Source organism: Centroberyx affinis, unplaced genomic scaffold, assembly GCF_046629955.1.
Source record: "Centroberyx affinis isolate AG114_WGS23_722 - 3 ecotype Tasmania unplaced genomic scaffold, CSIRO-AGI_Caff_v1 ptg001027l_1, whole genome shotgun sequence".
NCBI classification, from domain to species: Eukaryota; Metazoa; Chordata; class Actinopteri; order Beryciformes; family Berycidae; genus Centroberyx; species Centroberyx affinis.
In genome coordinates this window covers 126,615-144,428 of record NW_027279587.1, presented here as the reverse complement: position 1 = coordinate 144,428, position 17,814 = coordinate 126,615, and the positions used below count along the sequence as shown (strand labels likewise).

The following is a 17,814-nucleotide window of genomic DNA, read 5'->3' as shown; positions in this document are numbered from 1 at the left end:
ATCTCTGACAGTCAGGAAGAATGAGAGAGTTACGAATGTAACTAAGGTTCTATGAATTCTGGATGACCGCCAGAGTTCATTGTCACTCGGAGTCTTGAGGACAAGATTCTGTAGGAGACGACTGCTGGGTGCCAGGCCCCTTTATCAGGTTGCTTGCGTCACTCAGGTCACACGTGTGACTTTGTTGGTATTATGTCTCGACCTCCTGCGCATGCGTACGATGCATATCTAGGTATTTCATACCGTCTCTGGCGGTCATCCAGAATTCATAGAACCTTAGTTACATTCGTAACTCTCGTTTTTCTACTTTGGCTGACTCTTCCACTGACTTCATTAACTCCTTCTCACTGGTTTGCTTCTCTGAAAGCAGCAGGTGAATCAGGGTGAGGCTGGACAGCGGTGCCTTTTTCACCTAGTTGTTAGTAGGGATGACACTCTTGGCATTGTTTTACCGTTTTTAAAAAGTACTCTGATTGGCATAATGGGGGCGCTATAATTAAAGGTCAACATTGTTAACTCAAATGTTTTATCTCAGATACAACTTGCATATGATAAATCGATACCACTAGTCTGATTTTGAATCAAACTTGAGGGATGATGCATTTCCGCACCGGAAAAGTTCAACCTTATTGGCCTTATGGGGGTGCTATAATTAAAGGTAAATTTTTTTAACTCAAACATATCTTAGACACAATCGGTCCGATTTTGACTAAACTTAGCGGGACTATGCATATTGGCACTGTGTTTTGGTGTTTAAAAAAATATATGAATCGGCCTGATGGGGGCTCTCTCATTAAAGGGCAAAATTTCTAAGTTTGGTAGGACATAATTGCCATATCCTATCACTGATCGGATTTTGACAAAACTTGGAGCGATGAACCTTCGCATTAAAAAGGGCACATTTTCTAACTTTGAAAGGCCCTAATGGCTAAACCAGACATAGAAAGATGGCATAGTGCACCAAAATCTCAATTGCAAATTCACACAAACAAGTCCACAATGCAAACCATTACAGAACTTAGAAGAACCAGCTACAGCTTGGTATAGTAGCTGCAGTTTCAAATATTGCCAGCTCTGATTGTACCAACTTATTTGTGGATGGAACTAAAAACATGAGAAACCCATTGCACAGATTAGAATCATGACTAAATATTACACATGAAAGCGCCAAAAATCCCTGTTGTTATACATTAAATATCTCCATATTTGTACAAGCGTGATGCTAATGGACAGATAGTGGTTGGCAGAAATACACAGTAGCTGAGAATGTTTTTTTTTATTTTTCATTTTTATTACATCAGATCATAGATAACCAACTTATTTTAGTAGCAAGTTGATCAGTACTAATTTAGCACAACAGCAAAAATGACACAGAACAAATCCAGATGTGAATGCCAGGCCCAGCATTATCAGTTTTACAGAAAAATAGTACAAGAGATAAGTCGGAAACAAATATTTACAAAATCTTAACAAAAGTAGATTCTCATATCACCATTACGTGATTTCCAGCACCTGAAGTCACCTTTGCACCAGAGACTTATTTTCTGGTGGCCTGGAGTTTGTAGACATGGCAGCAGAAGTTACTGTTCTTTTGTTCAATATGAACAATTGTCTCTTTGTCAAAGAACAACTCGTGTCGGTAAGTCTGAAACAATAGACAGAGCACACATGAATCTATATACACAGGCACTTCAGCTTCATGTACTGGCACAGTAATGTCAGCCACTCACCTCATCCCAAGGCTCCACCAGACGAACCGTCCTGAGCAACGCACCACTCTTGTTGTCATGCAGTCGAACCTTGGCTCTGCTTTCCCCCTCCTCTCCGTCTGTTACAACTACTGCCAGAAGGTCCAGCTCATCTTCATACTCCACCATACGGAAGGTCTGTCCAATTAAAGGCAATTTCAAAAAAATAAATATATATACATATATATATATATATATATATATATATATATATATATATATATATATATAAAAACATCGAACAAAAAGTTTGGAACTTTGTGTTTGGTAGATTATTTCTCTGTTGTAACAATGCTTCTTGGCAATACATTTTATACCGTTGGAAAGCCTGTTTATTTCCCTTTTAAATGGTGCCCCATTTGTAAGGAACATGCATTTGTGGGATGAGCAGCACAGCTGAGTATGTGGGTTGCGCTCATGAAGAATTTGCCAAATCTTCTCTGCCAATGCCAAACAGCTTATTCTGCTGTTGCTATTGACTCTTGTTTTGAGCTTCCGGTACCCCCAGGTGCTGACAATCAGGTACCTGATTGGCACCTGCACTGGAAACTGAACATGTGGAGGAACGTTATGTTCAGCGATGAGTCCAGATTCTGCCTACGGAAGTTGGATCGTAGGGTCAAAGTGTGGAGAAGACGGGGAGAACGCTATGCTGATTGCTGCACCGATAGAGTAACACCTTTTGGTGGAGGCAGTGTGATGGTGTGGGGCGGCATCTCCATCACTGGAAAAACGAGGCTTGTCATCATTGGAGGCAATCTCAATGCAGAGAGATATCGAGATGAGATTCCGCAACCACTGGCGATCCCATATCTCCACAGTCTGGGACCGAACTCCATCCTCCAAGATGACAACGCTCGCCCCCACAGAGAGGGGTTTATCAGAGACTACCTCCAGAATTTGGGAGTAGAGAGAATGGAATGGCCTGCCAACAGTCCTGACCTCAACCCAATTGAACACTTATGGGATCAGCCTGGGCGTGCTGTTCGTGCTAGAGTGACCGACACAACCACGTTGGCTGACTTGCGACAAATCCTGGTTGAGGAGTGGAATGCCATCCCACAGCAGTGTGTGACCAGGCTGGTGACCAGCATGAGGAGGAGGTGCCAGGCTGTTGTGGCTGTGTATGGTTCTTCCACACGCTACTGAGGCTCCTGACTGTTTGTTAAATGAATAAATTGTAAAATTGCCAATATGTCTTGTTTCTTCCTTGTTACTGATAGACTTCAATCATCCAATCCACCAAACAACACCAAACAAGAGTCAATAGCAACAGCAGAATAAGCTGTTTGGCACTGGCAGAGAAGATTTGGCAAATTTTACATGAGCGCAACCCACATACTCAGCTGTGCTGCTCATCCCACAAATGCATGTTCCTTACAAATGGGGATAAAATAAAATGTATTGCCAAGAAGCATTGTTACAACAGAGAAATAATCTACCAAACACAAAGTTCCGAACTTTTTGTGCGATGTTTTTATATATATATATATATATATAGATATATATATATATATAGAGAGAGAGAGAGAGAGAGAGAGAGAGAGAGAGAGAGAGAGAGAGAGAGAGAGAGAGAGAGGGAGGGAGAGAGAGAGAGAGAGAGAGAGTACAGTATATATTAGACACCACTGGTGTAATTTTGATGGAACTTGGAAGGGTGATGCATCTTTACACCGTTTTCTGGTATTTAAAAACATTACACTGATTGGCCTGGTGCGGGCGCTATAATTAAAAGGTCAAAAGTTCAAAATGACAGGTTAACTCCTACAACATTAGTCCAGTACACAGATTCAACTATCCTTACAAATTACACTGACCGGCCTAATGGAGGTGCAGTAATTAAAGGTCAAAAGTTTTACCTCAAATGTGATATCTCAGACATTACTAATCCGATTTTGATGAAACTTGGAGGGATGATTTTAGCATTTTAGCATCATGTGAGGGCTGTTTTATGTGCTGGCTTCTGAATAAATGTAATAACTGATAATTTACTTGGACCGTTTAGACTGTGCTTCCACTTTTGAATATGTTTTGTTAAAGCAGAAGACAAATACCACACATACCTCCCCCAGTATATTGTTTGTGGGGCTAGCGGATTGATGACACAGGCATAATCATTTGATACCTCTTGCTCTGGGTCATCATCCAGCTGATGAAATCGTCTCTTCACTATGCGGCCCGAGGAAGTGACACTGACCTGGGAGGCAGCCTACAGTAGATGGAAATATTGAACACACAAAGAAAATTAACACACATTTACCCTTCTACAGTGATGAGATAATCAACCATGTGGCTCTGTTTTAGGTAGGGAGTCACTGCATGAGATTTCTCATGAATGCTGCAGTAAATACACATCATACATGTGTGAACTAAATGTGCACAGACAGCACTGCACATAGTAGGTCGAATAAGTAAATAAGTATTACACTCACACTGTTGTTTCCACGTGTAGTGATGGAGAAATCCTCAACTACTTTAGATGGCAAACCACTGTTCAGCTCACTGAGAATTTTTAGGACACTTGGAGAAAAAAATAAAAATAAAAACTGGATCATTGTATGCACCCAAGAACATGGTATTGTTGCATGTAGGGACCAAGACTAAGGCCGGAACACATTAAAGGCTTTAAACCTTTATTCTAAAAGAATGTCTTAGGATGCCTTTCTTTTTTTTTTTTTACAACAAAAGAGAACTTTCAGTACTGTTACCTTACACCATCTTCATTTTTATATGCAAGAGTTGACAGTGGTACTCACTTTATGGTGCTAGGTCCAACATGAATGATTCTTCCTGAGTCATCAGGGTGGAAGGAGATCCAATCCGTCTCCAGAGAGCAGCAGTTCATATCTTGTATTCCATTTGTTGCCTAATTTCACAAGAATACAAAGTAATGCAGTTGTAAAAAAACCCAAAAACTATACCATATGACATTGTCACTAGGGCTGCAAGACAGAAACAATATCAGAGACTATGAATTACATACATGTGGACAAAGCTATTACTATATTATGTCTCTTCAAGGGAGGTGAATATAATGCTTAGAATTTGCTCAGTCTGGGAAAGGTAAGGGAAAACACACACTTGGATTAATAATGTCCCTGCTAACGGTGTGTAGTGCACAATATTTGAAAATAGAACCACACATTCATTCCTCTGTTACACTGTAAGCTTTTATTTTTTACCAATGTCTCAACAGGAAGGCTGCCTTCATCAGGGGCAAAGACACTAGTGCAGCCTCCTGTGTTTTGGAAATTGCAGTGGTTTTAACTCGATTTATTTGGTTTTTTTTTCTCAATTTATTATGCAGACTTAGTTGTTGACAAACGTAAGACAGTAAAACAAATCTGATCTGTCCTTTGAGATGTCATAATGTGGAAAACCAAATCCTTTGTGAAATCTACATTGGATCAGGTGTAACTATATCCAAACAGGGATGTGAACTGAAATGTAGGAAAACAGTAATCTCTCCTAAGTATCTAAAAAAAAAAAAAAAAAAAGAGGAATACAGAGAGAAACTGTTTGAGACATGTAGCAAAAATGCTGCACAAAACAGCTTAGGCCATTTTGTACAGTCTTGATTGGGACATTTTGGTTCTGTCCTGCTGTGTCTAACAGCTGAAGACAAAGACTGTCAGAAACATCTGTGGCCCTTAAACTGACACCTTCAATAGGCTCCAACCAATTTGTAGGCAGATACTCTATCACACAAGTCTGGGGGACGTGTATTTATTATAGTCAAACACATTCTAGATTTCATACTGAAACTACCATTTTTATTTTAATTGTATACTGTATAGTTAATTCTTTAGAAGTCAATTTTTTGAAAATACCAGAGTGCTGTTGTTGAGTGAACTGATGTGGTGAGTCCCCTTGTGTTTCTTATGCGGAGGTGTACAGATGTAGTGCCATGGGTAGCCTCCGATCAGTACACTGTTATCAGAGCATGACACCTCGAAAAGCACTGGAGGGCAATCTGTGGAATAAGGATGAAAAAAATCTGTTTTGTTTCTCAGAGGAAAAACATTCCCGCTCATAGGGGGCATGATGGTCTAATAAAAATCTTTCAGACACAAAGACATACTGTAAGTCTAGACTGAACAACTGCCCCACCCTTGAAGTGGATATTCACTGGGATACCGAAAGGAGCTTCTCCCACTGTTTTGCCCCCATGAAATGAACTCTGCTCTCCAAGAGCCAATTTCTTTGTCATGTACTGAAAAAAAACAAAAGAGGATTTCAGGTGAAATGTTATACATCAGATTGACAGAGCTGTGAGCAGCCAGAAAAAGAATAACAAACAAATATGTAAATATTAAAAGTAGAACAACATTTTTTGATTTCTGATGCTATCCTATTGACTCTATTATCAAAACGGAGACAGTCACCTAGTTCTTTAAGGATTAAAAGATATGTACCTTATTCACAATGTGCTCAAAGCTGTACAGCTTCACTGACTTGGTGCTGTAGGAGACAGCAAGGACACCTTGAGACAGAACAACATCAGTAACACCATTCCCAAACACCTGAAAGATTAAGATTTGTGAATACTTTAACAGCTCTATATGACTCCCATAAGCAAATTTGAAAAAAAGGTATGAAAATACAAACAAGTTTGCATACCTTTTTGTTGATCTCCATAATGCCCACAATTTGCAATGGGAAAACATGAAAGATGGCCAGGTGCATCAGAGTATTCTGATCAATTCCTGCCTGTGAAATGTAGAAATGAAAAAAGGTGAAATTTGTCTTTTCTCCCAGCTATATGATAAGCATGTTTAAAACAGTTAAAACTGGTTCATCCTGCTCAGGCTTGCACATCAGGCACATGCGGGGGGAGCACGACAGGCCATCCAGTTTAAGGCCTGCAAGGCCGAGAAGAGGGACCTCCATCAAGAACTGGAGGAGCACGCGATCAAATTTAAGGCCTGCGAGGCAGAGAAGAGTGACCTCGGACAAGAACTGGAGGAGCAGGCCATCAAGTTTAAGTCCTGCGAGGCTGAGAAGAGTGACCTCAGCAAAAAACTGGAGGAGCAGGCCATGATCCAGAGAAAGATGGCCTTCTCCACAAACAACCTGGCTGCTAAGCCAGGTCACACACACACACACACACACACACACACACACCCCCGTTTACAACCCACCATCCCCCCACACACCCTAACACCCATTTTAAACCCACCTTCCCCAAACATACCCTAACTTCTATAAAATAAAATATCAATTAAAATAATGCTCTTCCTGTATTGTTTTATTCCTGTAGAGAAGTGAAAGTGGCACTGCAGTCAACATTTTTAAGACAGCTGGACAGAGACAGTGTTGTAGAGAAAATATAGGCTAGCTGTATTGGATCTATAGTTGTTTTAATGTTTTTGACATATGGATTTTTTGTCTGGTTCTGCAATTTAAATGCTGTTGTCAAACTCAAAACATGGAAGTGGAGCTGCTACATTACTCTACATTTCTCTCATCCTCCGAGAGAGCCAGAGCTGTGTAAAAGACACTCACAGCTCAATGAAATCACCTTCAGAAGAATCACATACTTGATTACCCTTTTACTTACCCGATTACTTTTAGTGATTTTCTATTCTCTCTATATTTAGTTGGCTAAGTTATGTTTGTTCATCTCATTTTATTGACAGTGTATACTGTGATTTTGCTACACAGCATTGATATGACTACTAGTGTTCCACCTGAGTATATAGATCTACTGTTCCAGTGAAATCATACAGGAAAGCAAGGCCTCCAGAGGTTATCAATAAATTCACTATGGAACGCAATGATGAACAGGCATAGAAAGCATGATATTGTTGCTGAATGACACTGAAGAAACTGAATTAGACTTATTACCCAGGTTTGAGCTCTATACATGCATATTTTTTTGTGTTACGGGGCCACAAATTTGTTTAGGGACAGCAAAACCCTGGGGCCGACCCTGGTACCTAAGTAATAAAAGTAAAAGTACTCGTTTTGAAGAACGGTACCTTTCAGAGTGTATTTTAAGTATAAGTATTTTAATATAGATCTAACTGCTCTATATACGGTTGGGGAGTCCAATAAGGCAACAGATTTTATGATCTTGTTGTATGTTTTGCATGTAAAACCTTATTCTGCAAAGTAACTAGTGACTCCAGCTGTCAGATAAATGTAGTGGAGCAAAAAGTACAATATTTCCCTCTGAAATGTAGTGGATGAAAAGTATAAAGTCTCACAAAATGGAAATACTCAAGTAAAGTGACAGTACCTCAAATTTGTACTTGAGGTACAGCACTTTAGTAAATGTACTTTCTGAAGAATTATACTTTAATTTATTTAAATGTGAGTTCAGAATCATAAATAAAAGATTAATCGTAGAGTAAGAGTTGGTATCCAAGTTTTGATTTGATTAATCATCCCAGTTATTTTAACCTATTCACTGGTGTTTATGTGACATGTTAGGGTTAACCTGGAATGGAGGGAGGGTTTGGTTTGTTCATCAAATGAAGTGCAAAGAAACTGCAACAACACTAACGGCCCTAAAAATGAAAAAGAAAGTGTCCATGCCACTGAAACACACACTCTTGCGTAAGGTGTGTGTGTGTGTGTGTGTGTGTGTGTGTGTGTGTGTGTGACCTAATTCAGCCTAAATTAAGATTCACTCCAACCCAGTCCAACCCTATATCAGCATGCACTTATGCCCCCCAAACCCAGGTGGCTTCAGGTTGGTGCAGGCAGAAGAGGTGGCCCTTTTTCATTTTTTGCCCCTGCCCCTTAGAGAGTCTGTGAACGCCACTGTTGCACATACAATGTCCTGTCCACATCAGGTTTCCCATCCTGGGCTAATGATACTGTAAAATTCCCTGGTAGGCCTATTATATGATTTCATATTTATTCCTTCCTTAATTTATGACTTTAATGTCCGGAATATACCTTTCAAAATTCATGATAATCCAGAAATTCAATGAGCAGCGGGAACCATGGGCTTTTTTACCTGTTATACACTCTCCTGTCACCTTCGAAATGCCACAAAAGTATAAATAAATCAACAAATAAATAAATAAATACAGATTAACATTACCTGACGTGCCAAAGGTGTTCCTTTGTTTTGAATGGACTTGACATAAAATGTCTCCTGAGCAACATCCCAGCCAAGGTACCTACCAAAAGTAGGAACACATAAGGTTAGCAGGCTTATATAATGAAGTAAAACTGAAAATAAAGAACTCACAAAGTGGGAGATACCTGAACTTGTGGTGTGGGGAGAGATAAACTCTCTGGAGTTCTGCTCCCGTTTCAGCTGAAAGGCGATACAGCCAGTTATTGGCCGTCAAAGCCAGGAGGCTGGGTTTCTGATCAGAGGGAGAGGCTAACGCTTTGTCCTGTCAATAAGAACACACAAGGGCGAGTTTTCAAAACATAGTCTGAATCAATCTTAGTAAAATTCTACTCATTGCAAGTTGAATAATAAAATGTCTGACTGAATTTAAATGAGGTGTTCAGTTTCACTTACAAGTGGGCTCTGACATAGCAACGCATCTTCAATTTTCTCCAGTTTGGACCGCTTGGGCAATTTGTACAGAACGTCAGGCTCTGAATGAACACTGAAACCAGAAGACTCATTCACTCATTGTGTGTCAAAATATAAACATTTTATCCTGTTGTCCATGTTATTAAGCACAGGCCTATAGATATACACTGACTGTGCAAACTATTAGGGACATCTTCCTGATATTGAGATGCAGCAGCACAATCCACATCTCAATTGTCTTAAAGCTTAAACATCCTTCTCTTCTTATTACTCATCTGCTTCTCCTTGTTTGTGATAGGTATAGATTTAATAAAGGAAATCTATAATGGATAATGGCTTTTACTTGGGTTCACCTCATCAGTGTACTTCACATCAGATTAAGAGACCCCAATATTTTGTACATTAAGTGTAAACTGCAATCTGTAGAGAAAAAGGCCATGAAACACTTACCAACTGTAGCAACTCTGGTAATTTTCAAAGTAGATTTTCCCATTCTCATACGTTATTGTAGATTTTGAGGTCTTGCTCCATACTTTGATGAAACTTCTGTTATCCTACAATGAATAACAATAAAAGTATATGTTCCCTGAAATGTTCACTGAAACCAGTCACAATAAGTACTTTAACACAGTGTGTTGCTCACTACCTGGAGGACAACACCTCTGAGGATCCTCATGTTCTGCCTGGACAGAGTCCCAGCATCACGGACTCCTCTTCTCCTCAGGCTCAGCAGCTCGGCGGCGTTGCTCTTCCTCCGGTGAGGCGCCATCACTAGGTGGCACTTGGAGCTAGAGGACGAGGACGGCTCTGGAGCATGGCACAGGGAAGCTGAACCGCAACTAACGCCAGGTAGGAGCAGTTTGGTTGCCCAACCCGAGATAACAAACCTTACCGAGCCTGGATCTCTCCAACATAGCCACCTGCTCTGAGTTTGTAAATGGAAAAGTTCACAACTGTGTAGCGGTTGAGCTAGCGAACCTCACTATCGTAACTTCACTGAAAAGTCTGACCTAGCTCACTAAATGTGACCGGAATCAAGCGATATGTGGTCTGGCGTAGTTTGTATGTATAAGAAACGGAGTGTAATCAATAGTTAAAAATTAGGTAGTGTAGTAACGTTGCATGTTGCCCGCTGTAGCATTTATTTAGCTGTCGTTGGCTGCCACTCCTACGCCATTTTTGTAGTTTTGTAACTCTCGTTTCCGGGTGCGGTTCATGATATCCGGTTGTCATCCAGGAGCAAAATGATGACAGAAAGGTAACAGGACAGAGATGGTGAATAGAAAAAAATGAAAGTGAAAGTGAGCGATTAAAAGTCTTTGGCAACAGTAACTCAGAGGAGCAGGTGAGTCAAGTAGCACGTATGAGCACGTTTTTTCCTCAGTGTGCAACTTTTGTGCTATGTGCAATCCAGTAATGCAGTTATTCTCAACCTTTTTCATATCAAGGACTCCTAATTTAGTTCAAATTAGGGACACGGACCCCCATTTGAGTCTCTCTGACCCACATCTGAGAATATTTTTACTGTTAGGTATGATTTCGTCCAGAACTCCATGACTATCTGCATTGTAGGTAGAGAACCACAGTGGAACTATGATCAAAACACCCATTCTTCTACATTCTCTAATCGTGTTAACTTTTTGTAAATGAAATAATGGCGAAGTTTTACAATTAATCAATTTGCTGGGGAACCCCCTGGAACCCCTGGTGGTCCCAGGACCCCACATTGAGAACCACTGTAGTAATGTATAATACAAATATCAACAGCTATTTGTATCAGGTAGTTTTACACTGAACAAGCTGTATATCAACTATACATATTGCACTTTGTTTGGAATGTGATAAACATGTCTATATCACAGCTTTTATTAGCATTTGTTGCATCAGTGTGATTGATGTTAAATTTGAAAGTATGTGTGTGTTTATGTATGTGTATGTATGTGTGTGTGTTTGTGTGTGTGAGAGAGAGAGACAGAGAGAATGTTTGTATGCAATTTTGCCTGAAATGATTTCACCTCTTTTTGCAGTTTTGCAGAGTAAATGCATACACTGCGGAGCCTCTCTCCAGCCATAGTGGCTCAGGTTTTTAGCAGATTGTCCATGAGACTGAACAGCAGTGGAGGAAGACCTTCTGCTCCACTGGGATCAAGGCTTCTGACCGATCCTGAGGACATCTTCAAGCACAACATGTGGTCAGTGTTGTAGCCGGGTATATATGGGCTGGTATAACAATATACACTCCTCTTTTTCTGGGTACCTTACCTAACGCGTGACACTGAGGTTTCTCTGTGTCAATCACTTGGTTACACCTGCCACTGAGTAGTTTACCCACCTATAAGCTTAAATACCATATGCCATATATGTAGATGATGGGATTAAAGTATAGGCCTGCTCACTTTTAACAACAGCTAACAGAAATTTGGGGTTTCAGTTGAGAGCTTCAATGAGATGTTCTAGTTTCATATGCCTAGCTGGGCATTTCAAATATGTTTTGCTGGGAACCCATACTGCATACATTCCAAATACACATCACATTTTGACACTGGAAATACATTCTTTCTATGTGCTGTTGACAATCAACTCAGAAAATATTTTGAAAGCATATCATCTACAAATACAACATCTCTAAGCATTTTCTGAAGTATAAATAAAATGTTTTTTTTTAGTATGGAAACAAATACAATTTATTTCCATATTGCACAATTAGTAAGTCATTGACCATCTGGAGTGTTGCACATCCCTAACTGAACTGCATCATGTTTCAGGGATCATGTTCAGTGGACAGAGGAGGAGAAAGAAAACGCTCGTCAAAAGGCAGAAGAAAATTCCCGCGTACAAATCCCTTTACAAGAACAAGGTAAGAATTTATTCTAGATTAGATTATATTATTATTATAGATTTAGATTTGATTAGAGTTTGTAATGGAAAATTACTATGCATTCATGTAACCAGGCTTTGGTCAACGCCTGGTGCGCAGGCCTCCAAATGTAACACTTGCTCTTTCTCTCAGTGACACGTACATTCCTCCTTTAAAAGGCAGATTCACCCAATACTCTGTATCGGTCTGCACGAGATCTTGTATGCTCTGTAACTGATCCTTTCTGTGCAGAAAGCTGAATAAACAGATGACTTAGACACTTGTTTTATAGACTTTATTTTCAGAATTTCCATCACAAGTTACATGGCAAAAAAATGTAACTTGAAAATGTGCTCAAATTCCCTCCACTCTTCAGCTCCCGTGGAAAACCTGAATGTTTTTATGTGACCTGGTTTCCATTCTGGGCCTACTTTGAGCGTGTCAACCCGTGAGCCCCTTTGTTTTTTTGTTTTTTTTCCCATTCTACACTCTCCCACTTTTGCCACCCTATACCTACAGTCATATACTTCTAGATGTGATGTGAGATCCTCTGGATGTGATGTGAGACTCTTTGGTGTTTTGTTTTGTATTATTTTATATATATATTTTGGGTTTGTAAACAATCCGAATGGTGTTGTGTATTTCTTTGCTTTGGTGATTGTTGTGTGTTCTTATGTTGTTTATTGCCTTGTCAAATAACAAAAATCAATAAACATAATTTCCAAATTTCCTCCACTCAGGTAAATATGACACAGAGGCTTGCAGGTACTGGGACAAGTTTTATGGGACGCACCAGGACAAATTCTTCAAAGATCGCAAGTGGCTGTTTTTGGAATTCCCGGAGCTGCTTCCTTTGGGTGCAGAAAGCCTCGCCACGAGTGGGTGTCAGGGTGGGCAACTGGCCGCAAACCCACAACCTAGTGGGTCTGGCAGACACCGTCAACATGGCAGTCCCACTCACCAGCACAGAGAAGCAGACACTCCTGGATGCCAACGCTCCTGTCATGGAGAGGAGCTAGAAAATGAAGCTGCCACACAACCTTCTTCTTTCCCTGGACAGCATGCGTCTTTCAGGATCTTGGAGGTTTATAAATACGTTCACGTTTACTGACCTTGATTTTGATTGCTATAATGCAGACTGTTGTACATGGGCCACTGCACCACTGTAATATATAAAGTAGGTTATAAGATACTGTGCAGAAAGTGCTGAATGATTTCACATCCAAAGTTGCTTTGTCAGGTTTCTGTAGGCAGAATTATCAATTAAATATTTTCTCTTCACAGGTTGGATGTGGGGTGGGTAACAGTGTGTTCCCTATCGTTAATTCAATCAAGTGAGTATATTTTTGGAGATATTGCATGTATAAGAAACACTTTTTTTTGCCAATTTCCCATTGGCACTTTTGTCCTTTTCTTTGTTGGAATTAACCATGGATTCCCAGTCCTGTATATTTGTTTTTCCAAGCAGGCAGTCCCAAATATGACATGTTTTTCATAGAAGGCGGAACATTTTGTCTAGAGCACTTTGCAAGGCCAGGAAAAGAAAATAAAGAACAGGAAGTCTTAAATCTTGACTTCTGTGCATAATCCTATTAAGAGTTCCTGTATGAAAGGGAAAATAAACAGTTGGCAGTCCATTAGTCTCCTTTGTGTAGTTTAGAAATTAGAGGCACTTGTTCAAAATACATATTCTTGTTTGCTAGTCAAGCATTTTGTCAACTCTTTTGCTGGCTGTTGCTCTTTGCAAAGTGTAAACCTTTGAATACATTTGTTGGGTTATTATTGATTTGGAGGCACATCATTTAACTGCTTTATCTAATTGTCACTCCGTTACCTGCGCAGGTAATGATTTGGGGTTATTTTGATTGTTCTGTTTCACAGGGAAACAGGCGCATTCTTATACTGTTGTGACTTTTCCCCACGTGCCATTCAGCTGGTCAAGGTTAGCATTTCTGATATCGCTGGGCATTGATATGCAAATTCCATATCAATGTTAGTCGGATTTTACCATGTAACACAAATATGAGTATCTTTCAAAACAACACAGGCCTGTAAAATCTCTGTGAAACTGGCAGGCTTGTTGGGCGTGCTTGTTGTGGTCATTTTAAGAATATATTGAGGGTATTTTCAGACATAGTAGATTATCATTTAAAGAACTGCAGCTATTTCTGTCTTGTACAAGTCCATCTTGCCAAAAGTATCTAGACAGATTAAGTTTACATTTAATTAAGTAGTCTTTTTTCTTATTGTAAAATTGTTGTTTGTGTCATTACTGTAAAATTGTTGTTCATGTCAATCTTTGAGCTTTCCAGTAGTGGCATGATGATTCAAATCGGGTTTGATAATTCAGACCCTTATTCACTTGCACTAATTTACATACTTGATACTGCTACAGAATAACTTCAAGCTGTGCCTAGTTACAGCTGAATCATCATAGAGATTAATTGAAATGCAAAGAAGTTGAAAAGACAGCCTGATAATAAGGAGTCTAGTGATATGCACAGTTTTAGATGTGATTTGAACATGAAGATTTTTTATTTTTGGCTGTACATGAAAAGTAACCACCTTAATGAATCTCATCTTAATCTGTCTAAATACACTGGCATCCTGAAATAGTGGGACGCTGATGTTCTATTATTGTTCATTTCATATAGACACTAACATTACAAAAAACTTAAATTAAAACTGACAGTCAAAGGTCTAAAGAGTCACAGTCATTTTGCATCTAAAGTAAGAGCCTGAATCCAAAATATCATCTGGTCCTAATTTAGAACTAATGTAATCACGTCAAATCAATCTTAATTTGTCTGTACGGGAAATTTGGTTTGCACACACATAACACAGGCATAACAAATCACAACATCATGTACTATAGAATCAGCCATAAAGAAAGTGGCAGTTGATAAGACCAGAGAAGGAGTCTGTAGACAGAACTATCTGTCACTATCTGAACTAACTATCTGTCAGTCTGTATGATTAAAAAAGAAACCTTACCAGTGGGAAGTAGTTTTCAAATTATACACTCTAATTGCAGTGGTCTTACCCTTGCAGTCAAATATTGACCTGGATGCGGATGTTGTTTGGGGAAAAAGTCAACCCAAAATCAACTTGTATATTTCTTAATTTCATTGTTTATTGAGTTACATTTATTTTGACATTTGTTTCAGTTAGGAGGGAGAGGAGAAATTTGTATATTTAAAGTAATTGCATCAGACTGACAGATGACTTGGCAGCTGAAATGAAAGCTGAATATCTGTTTGAAAATTGAAACTAAAAAATGACTTTATGTCTGATAATTTCACTTCTTATAGACAGAACTTAATCCATGACTGTCATTATTTAGTTGATTTTTCCTCATATGTGCCTGCATATTCTGATTATAGCAGTTATACCAGACAACTATTAATTTCTCTTTTTGTGTGAGGATAGGATTATTCATAGTGATACTCAAAGTAATACATTTACACTTACATTTTAAGCATTTAGTTGATGGTGTTAGACATATTGACTTACAATGAGTGCAGCAGTAGAACATGCTTAAATTCCTAGACTAGTATAAGCAACCAATAGTAAGGAGTGCAAAGGTCAAAGTGACACTGCCCAGGCAATAGATTTAACACGTATCTTATATGGTGGAGAGGTGCGAGGTAAAGAAGGAGCAAGGGAGAAAAGGTAGAATCGTTTTTTTTAATACATATGAAGCTTGGGAAATAAATTAAATTGTTAGACAATTGCAGTACTATAATTGCTGTCAGACCAGTGGCTTCAATCTGTACTTCAGCTACCAAAATCCCTATATAATCAAATTGGAACTTAAATTTGTGTGACATTTAAACAGTTTTTTCTTTATTTCCCTCACATAGGAGCATCCAGACTATGATCATGCTGCATGTCACGCCTTCGTCCATGACATCTGTGAGGAGACGGCCTCCTTTCCCTTTCCTCCTCGGAGCCTGGATGTTATTCTGGCGGTCTTTGTGCTTTCTTCCATTCATCCAGAGCGGTAGGTGAAGGTTGGAAGACAAAGATAGGGGAGCCTCATGTCATTTATCACCTGCCAGACCCCCCTCCACCCCCCCTTCACTTTCCCCAGGCTTTGTCTGAATGTCATTACTAAACCCAACTCCACATCTAAATACAGATCCATTGTCACATACTGTGTATATATTGAGTTCAATATATTAAGTGTACAGTACACTATATTTTCAGTGGGGAAGTTTGCATGAAAAGCCCTTGCACCCTAGATGTTGGGATTTCACATTATTCATAATATTTAAAAAAATACCAAGTATATTTTCATTATGTTTCCATTATGTTGAGCCCATGGGAGATTGCAGTTTATATTTGATCCAGTTTGTATAAGACATTTATATCAGCTTGGAATACTTTGCTTTTTTGTAGTCATTTAATACCAGAGGCTTATATTTTGAGCCCTCTAATGAATATATTACTATAATATGTTGTCCAGACCTACCTGGATCTTCACTAGTTGCGATAACTCAATTCTGTCATAACATTATTGTTCCATTATTCTTGTTATTGACAGAATGCAAGGCGTCGTGAACCGACTGTCTGCATACCTGAAACATGGAGGGATATTCCTCTTCCGTGATTATGGCAGATATGACTTTTCACAGCTCAGGTTTAAGAAAGGTGAGTCTCCAAATAGTGACAAACCTTTCCCAAACTCAGAATACTGCAGTGCATCTTTGATATGTAGCCTAAATTTAACTCATTTAACTCACATTTTTGTGATGTATATTAGCTATATACTATACTATGTCTTGAGTATTTTTTTTTTGACAATGAAATATTTCCTCTTACTACCAGGACGGTGCTTATCAGAGAATTTCTACACACGTGGAGATGGAACTTGTGTTTACTTTTTCACCAAAGGTATTTCAAAACTCCTCAACTCTTAAGCGGTGCAATTTTTTTTGTACATGATGTTAAAGAGTTTTTTGCTGACAATGGTTTCTTTTTACAGAAGAGGTACATAATTTATTTTCCAATGCTGGACTGGAGGAAATTCAGAATCTGGAGGACAGGCGACTACAAGTGAACAGAGGAAAAAAAGTTGCAATGCACCGGGTGTGGATGCAGAGCAAGTACAGGAAATTATATCCACCTCCACCATCTTAACACCCCACCTTGCACAGCTCCATCTGGGACCTTTTCTATTTTACTATTGAACATTTATTCAATACTGGAAACTGTTTTTCAGAGGAGATTGTGAACTACACAGACAAACCATTAATTTGTAATAAACTTACAAAACATGCTGTAAATGATACAACAATGGTCTTATCTGGTTTTGTATAGATTACTGTGTATATACTTCTTTGTGGGATTGGTTTTCACCTCCTCTACAGGAACCTCTATAGGTCTATGGGAAATATGCAAACATTGAAACATTTGAAAAAAAAAACCCCAACTATATATAGGCTATACCTGCCAGACAGGGATGAGTGTTGGGAAATGAAATTCATTGTTTCGTTACTTCTGCTTTTAAGTTACTATGTGATCCCATCCAATTGTTTATTTCTTGTCTTTTAAGTGAAATCTAATATTTTATCATTTTCTTTTTTCTTTCACTTATAAATACGCCTATTCCATTATTACAAATGTTTAATGTTTTGTTCTAGAGCTTGCACACTAACGTGATAATGCATTATTTCACATGTATGTCTTGTACTGTTTTTTTT

At 39.0% G+C, this 17,814-nt stretch overlaps 2 protein-coding genes across 3 annotated transcripts; one reads left to right on the top strand and one right to left on the bottom strand.

The window, feature by feature from the left end:
- Positions 1–1,346: 1,346 nt before the first annotated feature.
- On the bottom strand, positions 1,347–10,402 carry dcaf17 (ddb1 and cul4 associated factor 17). Of its 2 annotated transcripts, none has more exons than XR_011695501.1 (14): positions 9,899–10,402; positions 9,703–9,806; positions 9,235–9,325; positions 8,967–9,103; positions 8,803–8,881; positions 6,369–6,458; positions 6,164–6,271; positions 5,859–5,961; positions 5,579–5,721; positions 4,505–4,614; positions 4,181–4,268; positions 3,812–3,957; positions 1,731–1,886; positions 1,347–1,645 (listed from the first exon to the last, which is right to left on the bottom strand). XR_011695501.1 is itself a non-coding variant. In XM_071522781.1 (14 exons), exons 1-14 carry the CDS (start codon positions 10,019–10,021, stop codon positions 1,538–1,540), a joined length of 1,524 nt encoding a protein of 507 aa, XP_071378882.1. In that variant the 5' UTR covers positions 10,022–10,402; the 3' UTR covers positions 1,347–1,537. The 2 variants fall into 2 exon arrangements, 1 of the variants encoding a protein (XP_071378882.1); XM_071522781.1 differs by having other exon boundaries at positions 3,874–3,957.
- Positions 10,043–17,561, top strand: mettl8 (methyltransferase 8, methylcytidine). Its single transcript, XM_071522782.1, has 10 exons — positions 10,043–10,101; positions 11,280–11,444; positions 12,018–12,109; positions 12,850–13,193; positions 13,394–13,443; positions 13,991–14,051; positions 15,973–16,112; positions 16,656–16,762; positions 16,940–17,005; positions 17,097–17,561. Exons 2-10 carry the CDS (start codon positions 11,293–11,295, stop codon positions 17,249–17,251), a joined length of 1,167 nt encoding a protein of 388 aa, XP_071378883.1. The 5' UTR covers positions 10,043–10,101; positions 11,280–11,292; the 3' UTR covers positions 17,252–17,561.
- The last annotated feature ends 253 nt before the right edge of the window (positions 17,562–17,814 follow it).

Bases quoted from the DNA above. Each gene is read 5' to 3' on its own strand.
- dcaf17 (XM_071522781.1), bottom strand. From the start codon at position 10,021: ATGGCGCCTCACCGGAGGAAGAGCAACGCCGCCGAGCTGCTGAGCCTG. The intron at 8,882-8,966 runs GTATCTCCCACT...TACTTTTGGTAG, and splicing joins TCCCCACACCACAAGTTCAG to GTACCTTGGCTGGGATGTTG. The intron at 5,722-5,858 runs GTGGGGCAGTTG...CTTATTCCACAG, and splicing joins AGTGAATATCCACTTCAAGG to ATTGCCCTCCAGTGCTTTTC.
- mettl8 (XM_071522782.1), top strand. From the start codon at position 11,293: ATGCATACACTGCGGAGCCTCTCTCCAGCCATAGTGGCTCAGGTTTTT. The intron at 13,444-13,990 runs GTGAGTATATTT...TCTGTTTCACAG, and splicing joins CCTATCGTTAATTCAATCAA to GGAAACAGGCGCATTCTTAT. The intron at 16,763-16,939 runs GTGAGTCTCCAA...TCTTACTACCAG, and splicing joins ACAGCTCAGGTTTAAGAAAG to GACGGTGCTTATCAGAGAAT.